The 17,914-nt window shown below is 51.2% G+C and overlaps 1 protein-coding gene across 1 annotated transcript in view; it reads right to left on the bottom strand.

Annotated features, from left to right (window-relative positions):
- Window positions 1-16,021: 16,021 nt before the first annotated feature.
- Window positions 16,022-17,914, bottom strand: part of LOC100083709 (TRIO and F-actin binding protein) — a 44,405-nt gene continuing 42,512 nt past the window's right edge. Inside the window, 2 exon segments of the mRNA XM_029078678.2 lie at window positions 16,022-16,621; window positions 17,345-17,508. Coding sequence (XP_028934511.1) covers window positions 17,347-17,508 — 162 coding nt within the window. The 3' untranslated portion in view covers window positions 16,022-16,621; window positions 17,345-17,346.

Raw genomic sequence — 17,914 nt, 5'->3', positions numbered from 1 at the left:
GTCAGGAGCCTCTCGGCTGGCAAACAACAATAATAATAATAATAATAATGGTATTTGTTAAGCGCTTACTAAGTGCTAAGCACTGTTCTCAGCGCTGGGTGTACATTCCAAGTGCTTAATACAGTGCTCTGCACATAGTAAGCGCTCAATAAATACTATTGAATGAATGAATACAGGGTAATCAGGTTGTCCCACGTGGGCTCACACTTTGAATCCCCATTTTACAGATGAGGTGACTGAGGCACAGAGAAGCGAAGTGACTTGCCCAAGGGCACTCAGCGGACAAGTGGCGGAGTCGGAATTAGAACCCACGACCTCTGACTCCCAAGCCCAGGTTTTGTCGCCAGACTACTTGTTTTGTTTTCTTTTATCTGTCTCCCCACCCTCCCCCCTTTTAGACCGTGAGCCCGTTGTTGGGCAGGGATTGTCTGTTGCCCAATTGTCCATTCCAAGCGTTTAGTACAGTGTTCTGCACAGAGTAAGCGCTCAATAAATACGATCGAATGAAGGAATAGCAGGCAGGACCCTTCCTCAGGCCGTGGGAACCTCTGTCCTGGGGAGGGGGTGGGCTAGACATCCCCGCACAGACCGCGCTCAGCGTTGCAGAGGGGGTCCTGGGTTACTGTGTCCCTCTCATTATTTGGTGGGAAAGGCGGGGGCAAGGAATTGGGGGGTGGGGGTCGCCCGCGCCCCATTTGGAAACCTGGAAAGACGGGGTAGGGGGGTGGGAGCCGTCACCACCCCACGCCAGAGACGGTTTAATTACCGTAAAGGCATTAAATATACATGCCACCGCCATCTTGCTGGGAGGATTTTGGAGTCCCTTTATATATAAACATATATATATATATACATATATATGATATATATGTATATATATGATATATATTATATATATATATAAATATCCATAGCCCCTGTGCCCGTTAAAAAACGGGGGGCAGACCTACACAAAGGCAACTTTTAGGAACCCAGGAGCTGCCTTTAGGATCTTTTGGACTAAACGCTTCGGGAAGTACAGGAATTGAAAGGCAACCGAAGCGCTTAAAATTGGATCCTTAGCAACCCCAACACCTCTGTCCAAACAACAGAAAATAACCCCGTCCTATTCTTCGCCACTCCCCCCCGCCGAATCATCCCCAATTTAACGCCCCCTTTTTGTTTTTTAATCTTCAGCGGGCAAACAGGTAACTCTTCATTGAAAAGGAAAATGGAAGGGAGATTTTTTTATTGGTTATAAATCATTAACTAGTATCCTTGACCATCCAGGGACTGCTTATCTAGAGCTCCATCGCTCTCCGGGTTTAGAACCGGGAAGGGGTACTAAAGGAAAGGTTTGCAACTAGTGAACGTATAGTTTATTGCAGATGTTTTTAGCAACAAAAGAAGACATTGCCTGGCGAGGCTGGGGCAGCTGGAATATTGCTGCTGGACCTTGGGAATAAACCCTCTCTCCCGTTCCCCCCCTTCCCTTTCCCCCCCTCTCCCAGATCTGGCAATAGAAAAGGGGCTCGGTTTATCCCGGACCGAGATGATCGATGAAATAAAAAGGCCAATTTTTAGAGAGTGGATTATTATCTACTTGATGCATCTTTCTCCGAAGCCTCGGGGACTCGGTCGTTGCGTTCAACGACCCTCGTGGGATTTATCTCCGTAACCCAGAGCGTCGGGGGGAACGATAGATTAGCCCAGTGAAGTCCTGTGATGCTGTTTGTGTTTGGATATTGTCCTAAAATGACCTGATTTTTTTTAAGTTGTTTTTGTCTTTCAGCCAGGCTTCAATTCGGATTTTGTGAAGCAAGCAACCGTGTCTACACCGGCACTCCTGAAAACCCAGGATGGTGCCTAATGAAATTAAATATGGATTATTAATCCATATTTAATTCGCTCTTGGGCTCGAAGGAAGGGATGTGTGGGGCCAGAAATAGGGACGGAGCAGACTCGCTGTCTGAAACAAAGTGACGAACATTTAATCCAGTTGCCCCTCGCCCTTCGTTTTTGGGTCCCCCTTCCTCCCTCTGCCCCCACCCTAAAAATTTTGCTGCTCCAAACTTTCGATTCTTCCCGGGAGACAACAGGGTCTCTTCTCAGCCAGCTGTGCATCAGGTCTTTGACTGCTGAAAGAAAGGCGCGATGAATAATCCCCCTAGAATGATGCTTAATCTTTTTTTGTGGTGGGGGGGAATCTTTTTTTTCTTTGGACAGCACGATTATGTCACTCTACTGGGGCAGTCCCCCCCCTTTCTTTGGTATTTGTTAAGCTCTTTGTGCCAAGCACTGTTCTAAGCGCTGGGATAGATAGAAGCTTAGGTTGTCCCACGTGGGGTTCACAGTCTCCATCCCCATTCTGCAGATGAGAGGCATAGAGAATAATAACAATGTTGGTATTTGCTAAACGCTTACTATGTGCAGAGCGCTGTTCTAAGCCCTGGGGTGGATACAGGGTAATCAGGTTGTCCCACGTGAGGCTCACAGTTAATCCCCATTTTACAGATGAGGTAACTGAGGCACAGAGACGTTAAGTGACTTGTCCACAGTCACACAGCTGACAAGTGGCCGATCTGGGATTCGAACCATGACCTCTGACTCCCAAGCCCGGGATCTTTCCACTGAGCCACCCTGCTTCTCTATTGACAGGCCATTGAGAGCCTCTCCCCACCAACATCCCCCCCCCCCCCCACCAAAACCTTCCTCCAACCCGCACGGGTGCGTCCCGACTCATTCATTGATTCATTCAATCGAATTTATTGAGCGCTTACTGTGTGCAGAGCACTGTACTAAGCGCTTGGCGAGTACAATTCGGCCACAAATATAGTCCCAACCCAACAATGGGCTTACAGGCTAGAAGGGGGGAGACAGACAACAAAGCAAAGCAAGGACTCCCCTCCCCACCCGAGAAATCGCTCGTGAGTGTGAGAAGGTAATTCTCAGTGTAACCTTGAGGACCCCCCACCCACCCCCAGCCTCCCCTCCCACCCTCACATTGCCAGAATCAGTCGGCCGACAACCGGAGCTTCCCCTTTAAGAACGAGCGACCACCTGTCCCTTTAAAAGTCTCCCAGTCCTACGGATGTCCCAGCAGCTCCTCCTGGGAAATGTAGTATTCCAGAGCCGAAGGACACCGCCTGGGACCTCTCCCCCATTCCCAGTTGGGAAGGCCGGAGTCGAGGATGACGCTCCCACTCGCCTCTTGGTTACCTTCTGAGCCGGAGCCGCGGTTGCTTGGGAAGACCATCGTCCTGGCTACCAATCGTTCATTTTGGGTCAGGGATGGAACCCAGATTGTGGGTTAAAACAGTGGCTTCCTCCGACATCTGGAAGCCCTTGGGGGGTTCCCAGATCGCCCCCATGGAGTTGGCACCTGTGACGGGTAGTGGCACTGATCACAAGCATTTGGGAGCGCTGATGGGCCCGGGTGCTTGGTGATAATCACTGGGGTAATAATACTAATGATGATGGTATTTGTTAAGCGCTTACTATGTGCAAAGCACTGTTCTAAGCACTGGGGGGTATACAAGGTGATCAGGTTGTCCCATGTGGGGCTCACAGTCTTCATCCCCATTTGACAGATGAGGTCACTGAGGCCCAGAGAAGTGAAGTGACTTGCCCCAAGTCATCCAGCTGACAGGTGGCGGGGCCGGGATTAGAACCCATGACCTCTGACTCCCAAGCCCGGGCTCTTTCCACTGAGCCACGCTGCTTCTCGAATCGATGGTATTTATTGTGCCCTTCCTGTGTACAGAGCACTTTACTGAGCGCTTGGGAGGATATGATACATCAGAGTTTGTAGGCATGTCCCCTGCCCACAAGGAGCATACAGTACAGTGGAACTTGATAAGCATTTATTCATTCAATTGTATTTATTGAGCTCTTCCTGTGTGCAGAGGACTGTAATAAGCGTTTGGAATGAACAATTCGGCAACAGATAGAGATAATCCCTGCCCATCAACGGGCTCACAGTCTAAGAGGTGTTTACTGTGTGTCAGAGGCTGGAGTAGAGACAAGATCGAGTAGACACAGTTCCTGTCTCATATGGGGCGCGCACTCTCAAGGGGAGGAACGGCTAGCTATTTTACTCCCCATTTTACACATGAGAAAAGTGAGGCACAGAGATGTGAAGAGACTTGCCCAAGGTTCCATAGCAGGCAAGTGACAGAGGCGGATTAGAACCTAGGTCTCTTGACTCCCAGGTCCATGCTTTTTCCATTAGGCCATTCTGCTGGTGAAATCCAGCATGGCAGGGGTTCTAATCCCGGTTCTGCCGCTTGTCTGCCGTGTGACCTTGGGCAAGTCACTTCGCTTCTCCGGGGCTCAGTTTCCTCATCTGTAAAATGGGGATTCAGATTGTGAGCCCCACATGGGACAACCTGATTACCTTATAACTACCCCAGGGCTTAGAACAGTGCGTGGCACATAGCGCTTAACAAATACCAAACTTATTATTATTATTCTGCCTAAGGGGTCAACAAGAGGGTGTAATATTGACAAAATCCTGAATCAAAAGCGTTTGGGGAAGGTCATTTAGTCCAATGCTCTAAGCACAGCTTTGTTGAACCCAAGCTGAGCAAATTAGGTTGGGGGTTGGGGAGACATTCACCCACAAAGACCTCTGCAGAATGTACCAGTGGTCTCCGGCAGGCTCGAAAGCTTTCACCTCTTGTTAGCTTCAGTCCCCACTCCAACTGGGCCCCAATTAAGCAATGGCACATACTGCTTTTTTCCTCTCTGCCAAGCATCGTATGTTTATTCTGTGCCGAGCACTGTCCTAAGCGCCTAGGAGAGTGCAAGAGAGTTAGTAGACACGATCCCTCCATCAAAGAGTTCACAGTCTAGTGGGGGGAGAGACACAAAGTAATTTACAGAGAGAAAAGAGAAAGGAAAAATGGGAATGCAGATGAATACAGGCTAAGTGCTACAGGTAGATGTGAATAATAATAATAATAATAACAATAATGATGGTATTTGTTAAGCACTTACTATGTGCCAAGCATTCTTCTAAGGGCTGGGGTAGATACAAGGCAAGCAGGTTGTCCCACGTGGGGCGCACAGTCTTAATCCCCCTTTTACAGATGAGGTAACTGAGGCCCAGAGAAGTGAAGTGACTTGCCCAAAGACTCAGAGCTGACAAGTGGCGGGGCCAGGATTAGAACCCATGACCTCTGACTCCCTAGCCCGGGCTCTTTCCACTAAGCCACGCTGAATGTTTTCATTTGGTGCAGGAGGGCTGAGGTAGCAGTGGGGGGTTACGAGGTGGGAAGAAGAAGAATGAATCAGGGAAGACCTCCTGGAGGAGTTGTGATTTCAGATGTGATTTCTCTGCAAAGCCTGGGGGAGATTCCCACAACCTTGATCTGAGAACATGGAAAAGCTTTCTCCTTTCGGGGCTGGGAAACAGGCAGCAGCATAAGGTTCTGGTCTCACCCGCTCCCCCTGCACCTCAAACCCAGTCTTCCACCTAGAGGGGCAGGCTTGATTAGAAGCTGCCACTTTCTCCAAGATGGACTGGGATTTGGAAACAACAGGTCATGACCAGTAGCGCAACAAACTAACTTTCCAGCTGCTCAGAAAAGATAACTCGGGATTCACAACACCGAGGGCAGGGGCTTGAGAGACAAAGGACCTGGATTCTAACCCTTGCTTTGCCACTTGCCTTTTGTGTGACCTTGGACAAGTCACTTCACTTTTCAGTGACTTCATTTCCTCAAGTGTAAAATGGGGATGCAATACCTGCTCTCCCACCTACTTAGACCGTGAGCCCCTTGTGGCACAGGGACTGTGCCCAGCCTGATTATCTCGTATCTACCCCAGCACTCTGAACAGTGCTTGACACAAAGTAAGTGCTTAACAAGTACCACTATTATTTTTATGATGATTTCCTCAAGGACCTTGTTTTAATTTACAGACACGAGCTTCCAGGGTTCCTCAAATGTCCCTGGCAAGTATCATTTACCCCAATTTTCAGGTGCCCCCAGTGCAAGGTCACGGGGCAAGCCGGCACTGATGCCAATCGTAGATTTTAAATCCAGGGCTTAACCATAGTGAAAATCACTATAGAAGGGAAGTGAATAAAAAAAAAATCAGTAGAACTGTGCCCCCTGGGATATAGAGAAGCAGCGTGGCTCAGTGGAAAGAGCACGGGCTTTGGAGTCAGGGCTCATGAGTTCGAATCCCAGCTCTGCCACTTGTCGGCTGTGTGACTGTGGGCAAGTCACTTAACTTCTCTGTGCCTCAGTTCCCTCATCTGTAAAATGGGGATTAAGACTGTGAGCCCCACGTGGGACAACCTGATTCCCCTATGTCTACCCCAGCGCTTAGAACAGTGCTCGGCACATAGTAAGGGCTTAACAAATACCAACATTATTATTATTATTAATAAAATAACAAAAATACCTGTTTATCTAGATTCTTCCTTCTGAAAAGCCCAGAACCCTTGACAGAACCGATCTGCTTCATCTTCAGCAAGTATTTTTGGTAATGTTATAGGTTAAGCTCTTTCTACGTGCCGGGCACAACACTCAACGTTAGGGTAGAGACGAGCTAATCAGGTTGGACGCAGACCCTGTCCCACATGGGACTCACAATCTTAATCCCCATTTTATAGATGAGGTAACTGAGGTGCAAAGAAGTGAAGGGACTTGCCCAAGATCACACAGCAGACAAGTGGCAGAGCCAGGATTCAAATCCAGAGCCTTCTGACTCCCAGGCCACACTGCCCTGTGTCTCTTATACTGTTAGAGAGGACTCTCCCAAGCTCTTAGTACAGCATTCTACACATGGTAAACACTTAATAAGGAGAAGTGCTTAATAAGTGCTTAATAAGGAGAAGTGCTTGGAGAAGCAGCGTGGCTCAGTGGAAAGAGCACGGGCTTTGGAGTCAGGGCTCATGAGTTCGAATCCCAGCTCTGCCACTTGTCGGCTGTGTGACTGTGGGCAAGTCACTTCACTTCTCTGCGCCTCAGTTCCCTCATCTGTAAAATGGGGATTAAGACTGTGAGCCCCAAGTGGGACAACCTGATTCCCCTATGTCTACCCCAGCGCTTAGAACAGTGCTCGGCACATAGTAAGCACTTAACAAATACCACCATTATTATTATTATTATTATTAAAATGGAGATTAAGACTGTGAGCCCCACTTGGGACAACCTGATTCCCCTATGTCTACCCCAGCGCTTAGAACAGTGCTCGGCACATAGTAAGCGCTTAACAAATACCAACATTATTAATAAATACGATTGACTGGCTGACTAATTATTGTCTTGCTTCTCTGAACAGGAAATGCAGACAGGGAGAGAAGCAGTCCCTTTGATCTAGTACTGTGCAGTACAAATACACTGGGGTCAAATGCTTTCTCTGCCCAGACCAAACCCCCAGGAAAAACTGGAGGAGTTTAGAACTTTTATTCTTTCAGCTAAATAGGAAAAAACTTCTCAACCCACACCCAGTTTCTTTCTTGGCTTCAGCTGAAAAACAGAGGGGCAGTTTCTAAGCCATCAACGGTCTGGTGCAGGGGAGCCAGTAGGCAGTGTTATCTAGTGGTAAACAGGGCAAGCAGAGATAAACAGGGTCTCTGAGGAAGTGTGGACATTCTGGGGACGGCGGGAAGATGAGGAGTTGGGCAAGTGGGTAGACCAGGAGATGGAAAGGTGGGGAGGTGGGATGGCAAAGACAGAGAGGCAGGAAGGCAGGGAGACAGGAGAGGTAGAAAGGTGAGGCAATGGGAAGACAGAAGTGGGGAGGCAGGAAGATAGAGAGATGGGAAGGCAGGGAGCTGAGAAGCTAGGAAGGTGGAGAAGGTGGGAAGGTGAAGAGATGGGAAGGCTCACCTCCTCTAAGATGCCTTCCCAGACTGAGCTCCCCTTTTCCCTCTGCTCCCTCTACCCCCCCTCACCTCTCCGCAGCTAAACCCTCTTCTCCCCCCTTTCCCTCTGCTCCTCCCCCTCTCCCGTCCCATCCCCTCAGCACTGTACTCATCTGCTCAACTGCATATATCTTCATCAACCTATTTATTTTGTTTAATGAGATGTACATCACCCTGATTCTATTTGCTATTGTTTTAATGAGATGTTCTTCCCCTTGACTCTATTGCCATTGTTCTTGTCGGTCCGTCTCCCCCAGTTAGACTGTAAGCCCATCAAAGGGCAGGGACTGTCTCTATCTGTTGCCGATTTGTACATTCCAAGCGCTTAGTACAGTGCTCTACACATAGTAAACGCTCAATAAATACTATTGAATGAATGAGGAAATGGTGAGACAGGAAGATAGGGAGGCAGGGAGGTGGTGAGGCAAGAATGCAAGGAGGTAGAGAGGCAAGGAGATGAGGAGGTGGGGAGACGGGAAGATGGGTAGGTAGGGAGGTGGTGAGGCAAGAAGGCAGGGAGATAGGGAGATAGGTGATGTGGGGACCCATCAAGGTATGGAGTAATGAGAGAGGAAGGCAGTGAAGGCTGGAAGGCAGGGAGATGAGGACCTGAGAAGGTGCAGAGGCAGGAGGGCAGTGAAAAAATCAACGAACTCCAGCCCAATCCCCAAATGTCCACACATCACTGCTGTTTTTATCTCCGGCCCCAGCGAGATCCACACCTCGTGCCGCTGCTGAACAACTTCCAATCAGTGCCATCTCTGCCCGCTGATGAAAGCCTCACCTGGCTGGCCACCCCTGCCTCACAGTCGTCTGGGTTAGGTTCCCTGTCACCAGCCCACAGTGTGGGATGGGGTCATCCCAGGCCACACGGGGAGCCAAGGGGGAATCTGCCCCCGACAGGCAATCCCGACTCATGCCACTCCCGGGACAGGGAAGGAGGGTGGACTGCAAACTCGTAGAATGTAAGCTTGTTGCGGGCATGGAATGTGTCTGTTTATTGTTGTACTGTACTCTCTCAGGCGCTTAATACAGTGCTCCGCACTCAGTAAGCGCTCAATAAATACAAGCGACTGACCGTAAGCTCTAGACTGTAAGCTTGTTGTGGGCAGGGAATGTGTCTTTTTATATTGTTGGACTATATTCTTCCAAGCACTAGTACAGTGCTCTGCAAACAATAAGTCAGTCAGTCAATTATATTTATTGCACACAATAAATGCTCAATAAATATAGTTGACTGACTGAACACCACCGGCTCACGGAGCTACCCAGCCAGCATTGGTTAGACTCAATCTGGACGGACTACTAGAAACTGAATTCCGACCCCATTCCAACACGAGCCTTGGAAACGTGGAAGAGCCGAAGGTCCAGTGAGTTGCGATTCCTTTTGAAACCCGGTCAGCTAAAGTTCCGGGGTTGTCCAGGGAGCACCCACGAAGAGCGGCACGTTGGCAGAACTGGCCACCATTCCTAGTCAACACCCTTCTCGCCCACCCTGGTGAGGAGGCTGGGCAAGCAGTCCCGAGGAACCAGATGAGGGACCTTTGACTTATTAGCCAGTCAATCAGTCGTATTTATTGAGTGCTTACTGTGTGCAGAACACTGTACTAAGAGCTTGCACAATATAACAATATAACAGATGCACAGAGAAGCGGTGTCACCTGATGGATACAGCACTGGCCTGGGAATCAGAAGGATCTGAGTTCTAATCCCGGCTCTGTCGCTTCCCTATGTGACCCTGGGCAAGTCACTTGACTTCTCTGTGCCTCAGTTACCTCATTTGTAAAATGAGGATTAAGACAGGGAGCCCCATGTGGGACAGGAACTGTGTTTGGCTCCATTTGCTTGTAGCCACCCCAGCTTTTAGTACAGAGCTTGGCACAAAGTAAGCGCTTAACAAATACCACAGTTTTTATTATTCCATGCCCATTACGAGCTTACAGTCCAGAGGAGAAGACAGATATTAGTATAAATAAAATTACAGATATGGACATAAGTACTGTGGGGCTGGGAGGAGGGATGAATAAAGGGAGCAAGTCAGGCGACGCAGAAGGGAGTGAGAGAAGAGGAAAAGAGGACTTAGGAAAGGCCTCTTGGAGGAGATGGGCCTTCAATAAGGTTTTGAAGTGTGTGTGTGTGTGGGGGGCGGTTATTGTCTGTTGGATATGAGGAGGGAGGACGTTCCAGGCCAGAGGCAGGACATGGGCATGAGGTCGGCGGCGAGATAGACGAGATCAGGGTACAGTGAGAAGGTTATTTTAGGTTGTCAGGCTTGAACGACTTAGCCATGCTCATTGTCGGCCTGGGATCAGAGCTGAGAGTGCCTCAGGGGAAAGAGGGTTGACCCAGGAGTCAGGAGACCTGGGTTCTAATCCTGGCTCTATCACTTAACTTGCTCTGGGACCTTGGCCAAGTCAGTGAACTTCTCTATGCCTCAGTTTCCTCAGCTGTAAAATGGGGATTCAATACTTGTTCTCCCTCCCTCCTAAATTATAAGCCCCATGAAGGACAGGGACTGTCTAACCTGATTATCTCATATCCACCCGAGCATTCAGTACAGTGCTTGGCCTATAGTTATTATCTTCCCACCCGAACCCTGTCCTCCCCCTCTTTCCCATCACCGTAGACAACACCACTATCCTCCCTGTCTCACAAGCCTATAACTTTGGTGTCCTTGACTCATCTCTCTCATTCCACCCACATATTCAAATCTGTCACCAAATCCTGTCAGTTCTACCTTCATGACATGGCTAAAATCCGCCCTTTCCTCTCCATCCAAACTGCTACCCTTCTGTCCAGGCACTAATCCTTTCCCATCTTGACTACTGCCTCCTCGCCGACCTCCCGGCCTCCTGTCACTTCCCACTCCAATCCATACTTCCCTCTGCTGCACAAATCATTTATCAACAAAAACGTTCAGTCCATGCCTCCCCAATCCTTAAAAACCTCCAAAGGCTGCCCATCCACTTCCGCATCAAACAGAAACTCCCTACCATTGGCTTTAAAACACTTAATCAGCTCACCCCACCCTACCTCACCTCACTGATCTACTACGGCCCAGCCCGCAAACTCTGCCCTTTTATTGCCAGCTTACTCACTATCTCATCCATCTTGTCGCCAGCCCCTTTCTCACCTCATCCCCCTTGCCTGGAATTCCCTCTCCCTCCATATACACCAGACCATCGCTCTCTTCACCTTCACAGCATTACTAAGCTCACACCTCCTCCAAGAGGCCTTCCCCGATTAAGCCCTCTTTTCCCCAGCTGGCTCTCCCTTCTGCATCATCTATGCAACTGGATCTGTGACCTTTGGACACTCTATATTCTCCCCACCCCAAACCCCTGAGCACTTGTGTACATACCTTTAAATTAAGTATTATAAATTATTCATATTAATGACTCTCTCCCTGTAGACTGTCAGCTCGTTATGGGCAGGGAACATGTCTGCTAATTCTCTTGTATTGGAGCCTGGATTAGTGAAACGAGCCTGGGCTGGGGAGTCAGAGGTCGTGGGTTCTAATCCTGGCTCCACCACTTGTCAGATGTGTGACCTTGGACAAGTCACCTAACTTCTCTGTGCCTCAGTTACCTCACCTGTAAAATGGGGATGAAGACTGTGAGCCCCACGTGGGACAACCTGATTACTTGCTATCTACCCTAATGCTTAGAACAGTGCTTGGCACATAGTAAGCGCTTAACAAATAATATAATAATAATAATTATGATTATTATTACTCTCCCAAGTGCTTAATACAGTATTCTGCACCTAGTGAGCTCTCAAATACGATTGAATGAATAAATACAACTGATCGATTTTATGCCAACCTGCTTCTCGGATGGTCTCGCTAAGGCCCAGTGAATTCACTTTGGCTCACTTATCCAGATATCTCAGGCCAACGAAACACTTGTGGCTTAAAGGTTTAGACAACTGAGAGCAAGTAATGATTGGCTCCGGATTGGCCAGACTGAATTACGATGGGGAGTCCAGCCTGGCTATGCAGGGCTCTGAGAGTCCTCAATCCAATCTGGCCTACTCCCCTGAGAACCCTCTGAGTCACGTTAGCAGATGAGGCTCCCGACTCTAATAATAATACTTGTGATATTTATTAAGCACTTACTATGTGCCTACGGTCCTTTAGACTGTAAGCTCCTTGTGGACATATCTAACAACTTTGCTGTATTGTACTTTCCCAAACAGTAGAGTTTTCAGCACACAATAACCACTCAATAAATCAATGTCTCAAATGCTGGAGTAGATGCAGTATAATCAGATCAGAACACGTTCCCTGCCCCATATTGAGCTCACAGACCGAGAGAGAGAGAGAGAAAGCATAGATTTTATCCCCATTTCATAGATGAGGAAATGGAGGCAGAGAAATGAAGTGACTTGGAGTGACAGAACAGCCACGTGGCAGAGGTGGAGTTTTGTTTGTTCTATTTTTATGGTATTTGTTAAGCGCTTACTGTGTGTCAAACCCTGTTCTAAGCAGCGTGGCCTAGTGGATAAAGCACGGGCCTGAGAGTCCGAAGGACCTCGGTTCTAATTCCGGCTCCGCCGCTTGCCTACTGTGTAACCGTGGGCAAGTCACTACGCTTCCCTGGGCCTCTGTGATCTCAAGTGTACAATGAGGATGAAGAGCCATGAGGGACATGGACCGTGTCCAACCTCACTAGCTTGTAACTACCCCAGGGCTTAGTACAGCGCCTGGTACATAGAAAGTGTTCAACAAATACCATAAAGAAGAACAGAAAGAGGAATCAGAGGCCCAGGTTGAGAGAGTAACTTAGTCCCTGTTTGTGCTGGCCCCAGGATCCAGGATCCCTGGCTCCCAGCCCAGTGCTTCCAGGCCCCCCGGCCGTACCGTGGCATGGTGTTGGTCAGTGGCGGGGTCAGCAGGCTCCCTCCCTCAGCCACCGAAGCCACAACCCTTCCCGGCACTAGAGTGACGAGACGCTGGGGCATTCACTGCTCCTCATAAAGATGATCATAAGGGCCGAGGGCGTCTTCTGGGGTCTTTCATGTGCCGAACTCGGAGCCCTCGGCAAACTCCCATTAATCCCTTAGACCGCCCCTGGGTGGAGGGGGTTGAACTGGCATCCCCTCTTTATGGGGAGGTGCAGACACTTGCCCAGAGGGCCGAGGGGTGAGTCAGCGGTGGGGCAGGGAACAAGCCGCCCGACTTCCCTCCTCCTGCTGACCGGGCGGAGCTGGAGCGTGGGCTGGTGGATAGAGCCCGGGCCTGGGAGTCAGAAGGACCTGGGTTCTAATCCTGGATCTGCCACTCTGTCTGCCGGGTGACCTTGAGCAAGTCACTTCACTTCCCTGAGCCTCAGTTTTCTCATCTGTAAAATGGGGATTAAGACTGTGAGTTCCAAGTAGGACATGCGCTGTCTCCAACCCGATTATCTTGTAATAATAATAATAATGATGGTATTTGTTAAGCACTTACTATGTGCAAAACACTATTCTAAGCACTGGGGAGGATACAAGGTGATCAGTTTGTCCCATATGGGGCTCACAGTCTTAATGCCCATTTTACAGATGAGGTAACTGAGGCACAGAGAAGTTAAGTGACTTGCCCAAAGTCAAACAGCTGACAAGGTGCAGATCCGGTATTTGAAACCATGACCTCTGACTCCCCAGCTGGTGCTCTTTCCACTGAGCCATGCTGCTTCTCATCTATGTACCCCAGCACTTAGTACAGTGCCTGGGACATATTAAGCATTTAACAAATACTATTAAATGAAAAGGCTGGAGGGGAAAGAAATCCCCAGCTCAAGGTTCTCACCTCAGCTCTGGCCGAATGAATCCATATCTACCCATTAGCTGGCCCCTCACAGGACCTTGGCAAAGTTTTCCAGGTTCTTCCCATTGCTGGGTTCAGCTGGGGAAATGTGGGAGTCAGGGCCGAGGCTCCGTGGGATGTGGGGAGGAATAAAACCATCAGGCCTGAAGAGCTCAGAGCCTTGACCTACCTCATCACTTCCATCTTCAACAAGGAATTGTTCTTTTCTTGCTGGGGAAAGGGTGGTTCTCAAAACCTCCAGGAATCTGCAACCCCCTGGGGGTGGGGCCCCCTGAATTTTAATAATAATATTATGAATAATGATAATAATTGGCATTTGTTAAGTGCTTAGTGTGTGCCAGGCACCGTACTAAGCCCTAGGGTGGACACAAGCCATTAAGCTCTTACGCTGTACCACGCACTGAACTAAGCACTGAGCCCTGTCTGCTCCTCCCACTGCAGACCCTCGGGGTCGGGGGTGAGGCTGAGTAGATAGTCAGGGCCAGCTGAGGTTTTCAATTGCAATGATGCCGGACCCGGGCAGCGGTAATTGTCTTTTCACCTCAATTGTCCAGGTGGTAGTTTCCCTATTCCCTTTGGCTGGCACAGGCCCAACCCGGGGTCATGGCGGGCTCTGGCCCGGGATGCGGGCCAAGCTGAATTCTGCCCCCAGGAAAGATAGGGCTGCCCCTGATTCCCCCGGGCATGGGGGGCTGGAGTTGCCTTCATCTCACTCCACTCCTGGGCTCTGCAGAATGTGTAGGCTCCACAGACCACCCGGCTCCTGGGCGTCCAGTGGATGTCCGGGGCACAGGATGTGTGTGTTTGGGCAGGGAGGCACCAGGCCCACTAAACTCCTCCCCAGCACTAAAACGGGATTTGGACCAGGGATCGTTATCCACACCACAGGTGGGCCAAGCCTTTCCCTGCCTACTCAGGTACAGAAGCCCAGAAGAGGAAAGGGTTGTGGGGAGTCAGCTGTTACAGCCCAGCCCCCATGCTCAGGACCAGATTCCCCGATGAGAAGCAGCGTGGTCTAGTGGAAAAAACCCACACCTGGGAGTCAGAAAGGCTCTGCCACATCTGCTTTGTGACCTTGGGTGAGGCAAGTCACGGATCCTCTTTCCTCAACCGTAAAACGGGAATTAATCCTATTCTTTCGTAGACTGTGAGCTCCACGTGGGACAGGGACGGTTTCCAACTTGAATAATGTGTATCTATCCAGCGCTTAGAACGGTGCTTCACACGTAGTAAGCTCTTAACAAATACCATAATAACAATTCCACTTTCCGTCGCTCCGTCCCCTAAATAATAATATGTGTGATATTCGTTAAGCACTTACTATATGATAAGCACTGTCCTAAGTGCTGCAGTAGATACAAGGTAATCAGATTGGACCCAGTCCCTGTTCCACATGGGGCTCACAGTCTTAGTCACCATTTTACAGATGAGGTCACTGAGGCCCAGATAAGTGAAGTGACTTGCCCAAGGTCACATAGCAGCCAAGTGGCAGGGCTGGGATTAGAACCTATGTCCTCTCTCAGGCCCGTGCTCCTTCCACTATGCCACGACAATACCCCTCTCTCAGCCAACTCTTCCTCCCTGCTGTGGGCCGTGGCGGTTCGCGTCAGGAGTCGGGGAATCTTGCCCAAGAGAGACCCGGACGCCCACGGAGCGAGGCCTAAGGCCTGGTGGTCCCCCCCAGCCCGCCACCTCTATCGACCCCACGTTGCCTGGCACCAGGCCCGCCCCTGCAGCAGCATCGGGCCACAGTCACGTCCCTTGCCCAGCCCTGCCGGTCCTCGAGAAAGGACAGAGGCGTGTGTGGGGAGGGGGAGAGCGGGTTCCCCCGCTTTCATTTGGGCCGTGCGAGCTGCGGCCGGTGCCTGTATGTGGGCGGGGGTCGTGTTGTGTTTTTGTGTGGCGGGGTGGCTGCGGGCAGGGCGAGGGAGTTGTCACTAGTTAATAATAGGCTGTATGATTAAACAGGAGACCAACACGCCCTGGCTCCCACCCCCACGCAGGGCTGTCTCAGGTCTAGGGAGGGGCCGGGCCTCTGTCCCCACTGCAGGCTGCTGCCCTGGGGCCTGTTGGCCTGGGCCAAGATCGGGTGCTAGGATCCATGAAAGGGGGCAAGAATCATTTTTCCCTCCCCTCTCATCTCTGATGGGATTGTCCGTGTCTGGCGGGGGATGAACAGAAATAGGGGTTGGGGAGGGCCTAGGGGGTGAGGTAAAGGCCGGGCAGAGGCTGCGGCTTCAGTCCCCACTTCGTCCCTTGGCTCGCCAGGCCCAGTCCCATGTGTCCTCCGCCAGCGTCGGCTCCCCGGGGGCAGAGGGAGGCGTCCCGGATGTGACCCCCCACAGCACGGACAGCAGTGCCCCTGCAGCATTTTATTAGGAACGGTTTCTCCATGCGGGGGGGAGGAAAAAGCCCCCCCGCCTTCATCGTTTGGTTGTAGCGGTTTTGCTCATCCTCCCTGTCCTCCCCCCTGGGCGGGATCGGGCAGCAGGCTCAGCTCGGGCGGTCGGCCCGCGGCAAGGAGCTGGCGACAGCGTGAGGGCCCGGCTGGGCCCGGCCCCTCCCTCCCTCCTTAGGCGGGTACGATGCTGGAGAGAGTGGTCGGGAGACCCCGAAAGGAGGGTCGGGGCAGGGGGACCCTGCGTTTCTGCTCGGCTGCAGACTTCAGTATAAAAAAGTGTAAAGTATGTTGGGGAGGGAGGGATGAACCCCTCCCTTTCCCCGCAAAAAACCTCTATAAAAATCTTTTCACATATAAAATCCTGAAGAAGGTGCAAGTTAAGACCCAATGCGGAGGGCACGCTCAGTTATGCAGACAGAGAAGGACAGTGTGCGTGTGTGTGTGTCTGTGTTTTGGGTGGGGGGTGCGTGCACGCCCACTCGGGAATGGAGAGAAAGCTTGACGGCTGGCTGGATTCCTCTGAACCCACTCCAGAAAGGAATGGGGCCACCCCCACCTGTAACAAGGAACAAAAGGAAGAGAGACGTTATTAGAAGGAAGGAAAGAAGGAAAAGCCCTTTTCCTCCTGGGGTAGGGGGCAGTGAGGTCAGAGAGCTTTTTTGTACGGTGGGGTAAATGGGGGGCAGGTCAGCGGTGGATGGAGGCTGCCCCAGGAACAGAACTTGGTCTCTGAGGCTCACGCTCCTCTCCAGAGCCCCACCACCTCCTTCTTCGGAGCCCGGGACCTGGGCAGAACGACGGGTAGGATCACGGCTGTGACGGTGGCTCCTACCAGGATCACCGTGCCAGGCTTCCGGCACCCGGGCCCTTTGGTCCGGCTCCGAGGCCCCGAGTTCCTCAAGGTTGTAAGGTCGTCGTGGCCGAGGGAATGTGTCTGTTATATTGTTGCAGTGTACTCTCCCAAACGCTTAGTACAGTGCTCTGCATACAGGAAGAGCTCAGATACCATCGACCGTGACTGAGCTGGGTGGGGGTGGGCCTGATGGGTGAATGATGGACAGGGTGTGACTTTTTGGCGTGGTCAATGGGATGGCGGCTCCCTCTGCTGGGGGGGCCAGGAAGCTGGGGATGGAGAGAAACTTGCCCCCTAAAACCCTCCAATGCCCCTGCTCCTGCCTTCCCAGTCCCCTAGGGAGCAGTAAGGGGGGTGGAGGAGGAACCTGCCCCTTCCCTGGTCCAGTTCCCTCTGTCCTTCCCCAGCCAGGTGCCCTCCGCCCACCTCTAGTTGCCCAGGCTGTTGCCCAGGGTCTCCTTCTCCTGCAGGGCCGCCATGGCCAGGCGCAAGTGTTCTTTCAGCTGCTCGATCTCCCGCTCCGACCGGGTCTTGATGTGGTTCAGCTCCACGTATACGTCCTGGTACTTGCCCGAAGCAAAGCGCTTATCCTGGGGGGTGGGACCGAGGGTGGGGGTCACGGCGCTGCTGATTCAGGGGGCCAGGCTCCTGGGGTGTGGGGAACGTGTCTGCCAACCCTGTTGTACGGTACCCTCCCAAGTGCTTAGTACAGTGCTCTGCACACAGAAAGTGCTCAATAAATAGCACCGATTGAGGCTGCTGCAGGAGGCTGAGGGTGGGGGTTACGGCACTGCTGCTGCAGGGGGTCAAGCTCCCAGTGTGTGGGGAACGTGTCTGCCAACCCTGTTGTACGGTACCCTCCCAAGCGCTTAGTACAGTGCTCTGCACACAGAAAGTGCTCAATAAATAGCACCGATTGAGGCTGCTGCAGGAGGCTGAGGGTGGGGGTTTCAGTAGTTCTACCTGCTGGCTCTAGACTAGAAGCTCAATGTGGGC

The sequence above is a fragment of the Ornithorhynchus anatinus genome, chromosome 14, assembly GCF_004115215.2.
Source record: "Ornithorhynchus anatinus isolate Pmale09 chromosome 14, mOrnAna1.pri.v4, whole genome shotgun sequence".
NCBI lineage: Eukaryota > Metazoa > Chordata > Mammalia > Monotremata > Ornithorhynchidae > Ornithorhynchus > Ornithorhynchus anatinus.
This window is presented reverse-complemented; position numbering and strand designations above follow the sequence as displayed.